Raw genomic sequence first — 10,890 nt, forward strand, 5'->3', positions numbered from 1 at the left:
GATGGATAGGTTGAAAGTTGATTGATGAGTGAAAGGATGGACGACTTACTGAAAGGGTGGATTATTGGGTGAGAGAGTAGATGAAGAGATAGCTGACTGGGTGAGGGATGGATGGGTGGGTGGCTGGGTGGACGGGTTGACTGATGGCTTGGTGGGTGGAGAGTTGAGTGTAAAGGTGGATGGAGGGATTAGTGAAAGGGTGTATGGATATATGAGCGAAACGGAAGATGGATGGGTGAAAGGGTGGATGGATGAGCGAAAGCATAAATGGATGAAGTGAAAGGGTAGGTGGATAGATGAGTGAAAAGGAGGATGGATGGGGTGGATGGATGGAGGGATGAGTGAAAGGATGGATGAATATGAGTGAAAAGGAGGGTGTGTGGGGTGAAAGGATGGATGGATGAGCAAAAGGATGGATGAGTGAAAGGAAGGCGGGATGGATCAGTTGGATCAATAGGTTTGGAGATGGCAGGATAGGCTTTAGCAGCTACAGTAGAGGTGGTGGAGCTCTTGATGGGCCTCTTCTGTCTGCAGCTCGGCAGACAAAGACTTGTAATTAATTTGAAAGGATGAATGGATGTGTGGGTGAAAGGATGAGTGAGTAGAAGTGTGGCTGGCTAGATGGATGGATGGATGGATGAATGAGTGACCGGGATGGTGGATGGACAAAGGATGTTATAATGAAGGAAAGGGTGAATGAGTGGATGGGTTACAGGGTGTAAGGATTAGAGAGCGAAAGGATGGATGAATGTAAAGGATAAATGGATGGATTGATGGATGGGTCGAAGGGTGGGTGGAAGGATGAGTGAAAGGGAGGGTGGATATATGAAGTGAATGGAAGGGTATATAGATGGAGTGAAAGGGAGGGTGTATGGATGAGCTAAAGGATGGATGGATGGTTGAAATGGATAGGTTTGGAGATGAATGGGTAGGTTTGGATATGGATGAGTGGATCAAGAGACAGATGAACAGATGGATGAACAGATTAGTGAAAGGTAATGGATTAAAGAATGAATGGGTGCCAATGTAAAGGTGAAATGCTAGATATCAGTGGGTGAAAGGATGAATGGATAGATGCTTAGATGGAAGAGACAAGAGAGCTATTGTGGAGAGGATTCCAATTACTTTTTTTCGCTTGCTTGGTTTCATAAGAACTTTAAATCAACGGGGGGGGGGGTATTTAAATGTTCTGGTTACTCACTTGGCCTACATTGTGCTCCTTTCTCTACCTTGGGATTATCAGGTAGGCGTGGTGCTGTTTGCCAGCGAGTTCTTACTAGACAGCTAGTATTTGGTCTCATAAAAGCCACATTGCCATAGAAATTCCCAGCACTGAACAAAACTACTTTGTAAAAGAGCAGAATGCTGTCACACACAATGAAGCCAGCTCACAGATAGGAAGAGATAGCATTTAAATAAAAACAAAGTATCTTGGTTAACTCAAATTTCATTAGGGGCTCAAATGTTAAAGTCACGAAAGTGCACCCATGATATATGTCCTTGTATTAAAGGAGATTTACGTTTTTCATGAATTCACATGAATTTCCTTAAGTAGGCCAGAAAACCGTAGTCCTAGAAAATATTTGTGAATTGCATCTTAGCATGAGCAAATATGAATATGCCCCAGCGGAAATCTGTTGAGTGTTTACAAGTTCACTTTTTCTCCAACCACATTTTTCCCAGCCCTGGAAGAAACTTTACTTCTGCCGTTGTCAGGGGTAAATTTCCGACCTTTCTCAGTATGGGAAAAGATTAGAGAAGAGCTGGTGAAAACCTCCAAAATTCAAATCCTTCTATAGTATTAGCCTGACATAACCAGAGAGGCTATTATCAGAGCTCTTCTACAAAGAGATTGCAGCCATTATTTGACAGTGCACTACATGGTACCAAAGGGACAAGTGGATTTTGTTACAGGACAAGTAGATTTATGAAGCTACTTGTCCCATGGACAAGTACATATTTCGATAAATTCCACACCCCTGAGAAATACTTCCAAATTCGGCACAAGCATTTTCACTCTAAGCGTGTTTAAGACAGTCCCCCAACTAATCTAGATAGAATCTACCATCACAGAGCGGCTGCAGACAGGGGCCTTTGAACTTTGCTTTCTCTTTAAGAGACATCTGTCTACATGCGGCTGTCTTCTTTTCTCCTGTGAATAATAGTTACAGCACAATTGAGGGCCTTGAAAGGTTTTTCATTAGCCTGTGCCTAGCCATTTATTTTCGTTTTCGGCGCCACAGCCTAGAACGTCACTTGTCCTCCATTTTCTATTATGTTTCCTAAGCGCCCCTCACTTATTTCTGAAACGAATGGGCTACCGGTAGCGCCATTCACGATCAGCTGCAATGATCGGTGCCCCTCCCTTGGCCTCTTAGTTCAATCGCATTTCAGCGCTTATTCAATATATGCAATATGTCTCAGATGGTAATTTTGCATATTGTCTCTACCATAGCATCATGAATGCAACCAGTCAGCAAAACTGATTTTTGGTAAGCACTTACTACATTTAATTAAATGTTATGGCTCAAATCATATCACACTATTACTCAAACTATTTATTTTGTTATGAATGCCTCACTTTGAATTCTATTTTGCCTCTGACGTATCATGAAGTGCGACTTTTTGCATTGTAATTTCTGTCCCACACAGGCTTACATGAAGAACGTACATATTGTAATTGTATCAAAGGAGATATGCTTTATATAACAGTGCCAGCATTTTCACGTTTTAATGTAATTGCTTATTAATATGTGAATCATGTACTACGTATTTTCAGGCTCACAAGACGAACTTAGATGATTTTGTTGTTTCAAATATGGTATGCTAGAATACCAGTCCCAGCGTTTTCATGCTTTAATTTAATTGCTTATTAGTGTGTTAATCATGTACTACGTATGTTCAGGCTCTCATGACGAACGTAGATGATTTTGTTGTTTCAATTATGGTATGTTAGAATACCAGTCCCAACGTTTTGAACGTTTCACCCATTTTTAGTTGCTTAACAGTATGCTAATCATGTACTCTGTTTGTTTTTAATATTTGTCCATACAACAGTCAGATAACCACTCACTGTTATCTCAAATCATTTTAAATCAGTATGCTCTAATATTTCTCCATCCATCCTTTTTTTCCCTGTATCTCTCTTTTTCACTTCTCCTTTTTCTTCCTTCTCCCCCGTTTTTTGGGCGTTTTCCTTCTCTCTCTCTTTCTTCTTTCCTCTCGGTTTTCAACTTTCGCCTACTCGTCCCTTATCTCCCTGCTGATCTCTATTGTGTCTTGGTTTGCTTCCCCACGACTCTTTCCATTCCTATTCCATACTCGTCCTTGTCTCTACTTTGGGACACTGTCCCTCTGTAAAATATCCTCATATTCTCCTTTCCTTCACGACCCGATCAGCCTTGAAAAAGCCCAAGGCCAATAGGCCACTAGGGCGAAGCACGTGTCGGCTGTACTCTTTTCCGCAGATGTGACAAAAAAGAAAAACCACGCATATGAAACTTTAAAAGAACGCTTGAATTTTCTTTTTGAACTTTTGTTGACAAATCGTGAGGGCACAATTCTTCAATTTTCTTCTATACTTACCCTTAATATGGCTCTTGGGTGAAGCCTTTCATGAGGAATGTGCCACAACACAATTGGGCCCTGACATTTGTAGCCCCTAAGCCCAGAAACTTCCACCCAAACAGTTATCCACAAGCTGAAACATAATGTTTAATTTAATAGGCTATAATGTTGCTCTGCAAGCATTCTGTATTTGAGTATGGACTTAAAGCTCCGCCCATATTTTCATTGGCTTGTGCCATTGTCCTTAGGAAATGCTGGCTTATGACTTGTTAGTAGACTTGTTAGTCTTTCCTTAGTACCGCCTTGTCTTCATTTGGAACCTCCTGCGAGGACTGGCCCTTTAACTTCTGTTGTTACACATATGTCTTAGTTGGAGGCACAACATACTTTCGTGCAACATTCAGCACGCCATGTGCGCTTTCACTTTTTGCGCAGCCCAGGACAATGGCGACCGCTTTTTTTTAAATGAAATAAGTCTTGCATTTACAAGAGTTTGACAATGCCTTTTATTTATGTGTTGATCATCAAAACAGATAAATAAAAGGCGTCATTTAAAATGGCAACGCAAATGCGAGACCTATTGCATAACAAATGCTTGTTAAAATTTGAATACTTTAATATATTTCATATAGCGCTCAGGGGGCAACTTGCATCTTTTTGAACTTGTGCAGAGGCCGACCAGCCGTGAGGGAAACGGCCGCACCGGGGGAGTCCACAGCGCCGTGAGGGGAACGGCAGGCAGGACCACAGCCCCCAGGTGCCCCGGCGGCGCACACCTGACGCCACCAACACCGCGCCCGGAGGCGCTTGAAAACGAAGGAACGCCTCCCGCAGCCGCGGGACGCGCGCGGGACGGGCCGGGCGGAGCCCGGGCAGAGGGCGGGCCGTCTGTGGCCGTCCGGGGCAGGAGGCGGCAGGGCTGGGCCACCCCCCCTTACAACCACCGTACAGATCTTAGTTCGTGGTGCCTCATTGTGGGGCCGGAACACAGTATGTCTACACGCTCCGGTAAGGCCTTGAGGGGTGGCGGTGATAGTACCCCTGGGCGCACTATGTTTGGCTCTATGGACAAGTTCCTCACTAGGGTGGCGGCTGTCATCGACAATGAACTCGCCATATCAGAAAGGCGCCTCTCTCTTGACTTTCCTTCCTCCAAAAGCACATCTCCAGCAACAGTGTTGTCCTCACAAAACTCTACTTCCTTTGCACGCTTGTCTGGGGACCTACCTGGGGATTCTTACATTGCACCAATAGAGGGTGAGGTAGAGGGCGGTACAGACGGGGCAGAGAGCTCGCAGACTGGTAATCACCCCACCAGCCCTTGTGCCGTGCTTAAGGAGCCCTGCACCGAGTCTTCCATGGCATGTTCACCTGGCAACCAGCCCCAACCCTGCCCTGATGCTCTTGCTCTCGACCCACAACCTCCCCCTAAGACTCGTTCTACCCAGGGCCACAACAAAAGGAAGGGGAAAAGGGCAATCAACATTCGAAAGGGCTGTCCTCCTTTGTTTACTAAGCACGCCAGGTGCCCGCCCAAGAGGGGTTTTTCTCCCTTGGGCGCCGTAGGTCCTGTAGCCTCAGGGATTCCCATTACCGCTCCAGTTGTAGCTGACACAGTGCTGCCTTCCTTGCTGGTCCCATCAGCGCCTGACCTAACCAACGTGGGTCCCTCTTTAGAGTCGATCGAGAAGTTGGTCAGGTCTCTTTTGGTACCACTTACTGACCAAGTAAAGAGGTTGGGGGATAGGCTTGACTGCTTTGAACAGGCAACCAGGGATAATTTCTTTTCCCTCAAAACCCTGTTCAAACTTCAGCCAAAGCCCAGTGAGGATAAGACAGACAGGATAGATAAGAACACTAGGATAGAGGTCCCAGAGACACCCCCTTCAGGAGAGCAGCCGTCGCGGCCACCCAAGCGACCAGCCCCCGGGAATACTGTCTCGGTTGCCCCTCAGGATGGACCTAGGCAGACAAGGCCGAATGTCTCCACCCATGCTGCCCAAGTGCATGCTATCCCTCCCCCAGTAGTAACAACCCTGGCGCCTACTCAAGGCCTAAGGCAACACCAGAAGGGAGGAGCGGGCCCAACTTCGCAAACTGGGGCCGCTTCCCTTGTTACAACTGGTGGCAAAGCATCGACCCCTAAGGCTATACCCATTCCTGTCCCACCTATAAACTCCCTTCCCCCAGGCTCTCCTCAGAATACCAGACGAAAGTGTCCCCCAGTTAACCTCCCCCCTGAGTGCCACCCGTATGTTGTTATCCTCACCAAAGTCCGCCCTATCGGGAGTACCCAGCAGGAAAACCATCAGGCACTTAAGAATAAAGTCATCCACTGGCTGAGAGCATACAGGCCCTTGCCTTCGGGAGTAGATGGTATAATTCTTGGTGTACGCAGGGTGGGATGGATTGGAAACGGGAAAAAATCTCTCGAAGGGGATTGTGTGGTGATAAACTTCCAAGATGTTAGGGTTGCCCATCTGATATGCTCCCAAGGACAATCCACGGTGGGAACGGGTATCGACGTAGTCGACTTAACATTCTTTTACCCCCGGCCCATTACGATTTCTTCTTCCATTCACCTTGGGCAACCAACCCACATCAGCAGTTTTGGGGGTCAATTTCCTGTGGAGAATACCGTTCACGGCCACTCTCCCCCGGGAGTTTTCCCACAGCGGCCATTTCAGGCTCCACTGATACCGAACTGGGGATCCTGGGGTTGCTGACTCTGGGATGTTCCCGGGGAGGTACCTGTGGCTCCGAGCCCTGCTGTTGAGCCAATACCATACCCTAAAACAAATAGCCCCTGGCCCTCATCGCAAATCCAGGCTACAGCCGAGTTTGTAGAAGAGCAAGGGGAGATCGGGGCACCATTTAACCTGCTGGCTAGCCTCCCTGGTGTGGGTGTTTTGGACACACCGCTCCCTGTTGAAGACTGTCGCATTACGGCTGTGACGGACCCCCCGGTTAGGGTTTTCAGCTGGAACGTGGCGGGCCTCGAGAGGAAGCTAGCAATGCCGGACTGGAACGAGCTTGTGGAGCAATACTCCATTTGCCTGTTCCAGGAAACCTGGAGTCGGGTGCCCCTACACAAGGCGGGATATTCCACCCACTTTCTGCCGGCAGTACATAGTGCAACTGGTAGGGGCCGCCCTTCGGGTGGCCTACTTATCTGGGTGGCTTCAAATCTTAATTGCAGGGTGGTGGAGCGGGACACTAATTGCCCGGATCTCCTTAATATATTGCTGAGAAATTCCCAGGGCCGAGTCATTTTAAATATTTTTAACATCTACGCCAGAGGCACAAAGGGGGGTAGAGAATCCTCAGTAATAGCTTGTCTGGAGGCTCAGCTCCGCTTATCTTCCCACAGGTCCTGTACCTTGTTGGCGGGTGACCTGAACTGCACTTTCGAGCCTCTGGATCTAGAAATCCTAACAGACCAAGAGGAACATGATAGTGGGTGGGGGATTCCGCCCCTCGAGCTTAGTCCTATTAAAAAGTGGACAGAAGTGGCCCTCCAGATCAACTCACTAGCTATGGAGTTCGGTCTCAGGGCTGCTAATGGAAGGACAAGGTCCGACAAAGCAGGGGCCCACACCTATAACAGGCCAGGGCACACGTCACGGATCGACTATTTTCTCCTTGACAGACACCTGTGGAGCATGGTGGAGGACATGGTGATTGTACCATCGGTAGAGAGTGACCACAATCTCCTGTCCCTCACCTTATCCTACAGGTGTCTTAACATCACCGCGAGTAGATTTCCTAGTAACCCCGCCCCGGACCTGTCAGTGGTCACAAACTGCGGACGACGGCTAAAGTGGGCGAAGCTGGCACTTTCAGAGGAGAAAACTTCTGCCATTAGGCAGCTCCTTGCCTCAGCCCTAGTCAATCTCGACCACCAAGACGAAGGGCTGATGGAGGTGGAACCTAGGTTCTGTGTCATAACTAAGGCTATTAGTGACCTCTTTGTAATTCCAGCTAATTCGAGCAGAGGGAAACAAGGTTCACGATCGGGACAGGGCTGGTACAATCAGAAGTGTAGGGAGGCGAAGTCACTTCTTATTGAGGCAGTCAAGTCCAAACTACCGTCCAAGGCTAGGGAGGCAAGAAGATACTATGCACTCTGCCAAAAAAATGCGAGGAGGGAGTGGGAGGAAAATTTCTGGCAGGACCTCCTGGCTGCCAGTCGTGGGAAAGATGCCAAAGGTTTCTGGGACTTGGTGGGCAAAAGGAACCGTCCTGACGACACCCGGAGGACCTGTACCATTAATGCCCAGACCTGGTTCTTTCACTTCCAAAAACTTTACTCTGCTGTTGAAGGCCCATTAAACGATTCTTTTAACCTCCCACCCTTTACCCTAGATCGTGACCTGGAACTTTTTTCTGTCTTGGACGTAACAAAGCAGATTAAAACCCTGGTTCCATTGAAAGCAGCTGGTCCGGACGGCCTACCAGGCGATATCCTCCGTGCTTATCCGGAAGAATGGGGGGTACTAATCACTGCACTCCTGAACGCAATCATTGGGGGAGGCCCTGTGCCAGACTCCTGGAGAGGTGCGGAGGTGGTCCCCATCTATAAAAAGGGCAGTCGGGATTCACCCGGGAACTATAGGCCTATAAGCCTAATAGACTCTAGCCAGAAATTGGCGGGGAAAGCCATTTTGGGGAGGATCTCCCAATGGGTGGACGATAATCATATCCTGTCCGATATGCAAGCCGGGTTCCGTTCAGGTACAGGAACCATCGAACAGGTCTTCAGGCTCTTGCTAGTATACTGGAAGGTGGTGGTGCTGGGCAAAGGCAGTCTTTATTTGGCCTTTATTGACCTCAAGACTGCCTTTGACCTGGTACCTAGGGAGGAACTCTGGAGGGTCCTTTATGGTTTAGGGATGCCCCCGTACATATTAAACCTCCTTATTAACCTGCACACCAACACCTATGCTCAGGTCAGATGGGGGTTGAATGGGGAAAAGACCGACAAGATCAGGGTCGAGAGGGGAGTAAGGCAGGGTTGCGTTCTGGCCCCTACCTTATTCTCCCTCTACATTAACGGGGTGGTAGATCACCTATTGGACGAACCAGCAGACGCTCCCACCCTGGGAGGTGTAAAAATCCCAACCCTGCTGTTCGCCGACGACACCCTCCTCATCTCTAAAACCCCCCAAGGTCTCCAGACACTGCTGAACCGCTTTCAGGACTTTTGTACCACTAAGGGCCTTGTTATCAATGTAGATAAGACTAAGTACCTAGTTATACATCCACCTCGCAAACTTGGCCGCCCTCCCATCCTGAACTCTATACCCCTAGAAAGAGTGGCAGAATTTGATTATCTGGGAATCAGACTGAACGATGTGATGAGCTGGACCGCCCACATTGACAAAATGACATTGGCCCACAAAAGGGTGGGTGGCGCCATTCTTAAGGAGTTTAACAACTCTTCAAAACATTGTGTTGCCCCTCTACTTGAGATATACAAAGCACGTGCGGTCCCTGCGTCACTCTATGGAGCGGAACTGTGGGGTTTGGGTAAAGTCGACTCACTGAGCAAGGCTGAAAATAAATTCATCAAGGATCTCCTTGCCATTCCATCGAGTAGCCCGACCATCCCAGTGCTCATGGACACTGGCTGCAAAGCCATAAGGGACCAGGCTCGGCTTCGACCCCTTTTGCTTTGGGCACGTCTGTGGAGGGTCCCGGAGCTAAAATCCTATGCCAATGGTCTGGCAGAGGTGATGCATTCTGACGGTTGGCGTAGCATCAAATGGCTGAAGGATATAAAACAACTTTTAGGGGACCTAGGCCTGGACTCATGCTGGCATAGCCACTCCGCTCCTCCGAAGGAGACCTTAAAAAAACTTTTCTGGGAGTGGGTCTGTACGAAGCGCTTGAGAAGCCAGCAGCATTGCAAAACCACCGCAGCTTTTCTGCTGTTAAAAGACGATGTCATGTATGAGCCGTACATGGACATTATATCAGTGGCTATGGATAGGTCCCTGTACATTAAATTTCGGTTAGGAACCCTACCCTTGGCCGACTTCTGCTCGAGGTGGAATAAATCCCAGTCTACATCAGGCTACTGTGCTCTTTGTCAAGACAAGCCAGAGACGGTGCCACATTTTCTTTTTGAATGCCCGGACTACGGTCGCCCCAGATCACGTTGGCTCGGTCCCATCTGTAGAGAACTGGGTACTCGTCAGCACTCCGTTGCACTCCGGATCCTCTTAACTAACACAGCCCCTCCCATTGTTTGTGCTGTCGCTAAGTTTTTAAAATGGGCTTGGTTGATTAGAATTAGAAGACTGTCCATATCAATTTAATTCTCTTTTTATCTAATTTATGCTGACCTAATGTGTTTTATCTTTTTACTAAATGTACAGTCTTACTTTTTTCGACATGCTGTTTTTATCTTTTGTACTGCTTTTATGATATGTGCATATCGAAATAAAGCATCAATCAATCAATATATTTTATGTCATGTTTGTTGCATGATTTCCAACAAAACAGTTACAAGGCTCAGCTCGTGCACGGACTCCAAGAGCAAAGCCCGCCCTTTTTGTTTAGCCCGACATTTTTGTTTGGGTTCGTCCTCTTAATTTGTTGGCTCGCCCACCTTTAACTTGTGACAATTTGCAGAAACGTTACCTTTGTAAAGTCACTAGAACATAGAATCTAATAACCAGTAAATACACAGCATAATTCTTAAGTCAATTAACTAGCATTAGCACTTGATCTAAAATAGGTAGTGGGTCACATCTATTCGCAATATAAGCATAAAAGGTACTGGAGATATATGGCAACTCGTCAACACAAGGACGTGCACCGCAGCAAAAGGAAATGACCCATAGCGGAGCCCTAGAACGCACGGAGCCAAGGCTCTCGTCTCGTGGGCGCCATTTTGAAGAACATCCTACACCCTCACTGTGTCGGCGGCGAGCACTAGGAACGTATGCTTTCCACCTGCTGCCCCAAGAATCACCTGAGGTCAGGTGGCACCTACCCGTAGACATGGCTGAGCAGACTTTCGTCGCCGCCAAACACCCGAACTTCACTTTCGCTGAACAAGTAAACAAGAGCTTGGCGCAGAAGGGACTAACTGACAGTGGAAGGAGCCGACGCTATTACGTAATGATAGTGGAAAGAGGACTCAAACTGTTGAAGATTTTACCAACGAAAGGCCCGATTGAGGTGGCCATCTTTAAATGGCATTAATTTTGTAAACAATACAGTAGAAACCATTTTCTTTACGAATTTTGGATTTTTTGCAAGTGCTTAGAAACATCATCTGCAAATCACTAAACTAGCATAGAATTACTAAGAACA

General features: G+C 47.5%; 1 protein-coding gene across 6 annotated transcripts in view; it reads right to left on the reverse strand.

The window, feature by feature from the left end:
* LOC147729852 (TATA-binding protein-associated factor 2N-like) overlaps positions 1–10,674 on the reverse strand; it is a 601,338-nt gene extending 590,664 nt beyond the window's left edge. For all 6 annotated transcript variants that reach the window (XM_086954762.1, XM_086954760.1, XM_086954759.1 and 3 more), the window contains exon 1: positions 10,568–10,674. In XM_086954762.1, the coding sequence (XP_086810888.1) occupies positions 10,568–10,577 (10 nt within the window). In that variant the 5' untranslated portion in view covers positions 10,578–10,674. The remainder of the gene's footprint in view (positions 1–10,567) is intronic.
* Between the last annotated feature and the right edge of the window lie 216 nt (positions 10,675–10,890).

Source organism: Lissotriton vulgaris, chromosome 2_1 (assembly GCF_964263255.1).
Source record: "Lissotriton vulgaris chromosome 2_1, aLisVul1.2, whole genome shotgun sequence".
Classification (NCBI taxonomy): domain Eukaryota; kingdom Metazoa; phylum Chordata; class Amphibia; order Caudata; family Salamandridae; genus Lissotriton; species Lissotriton vulgaris.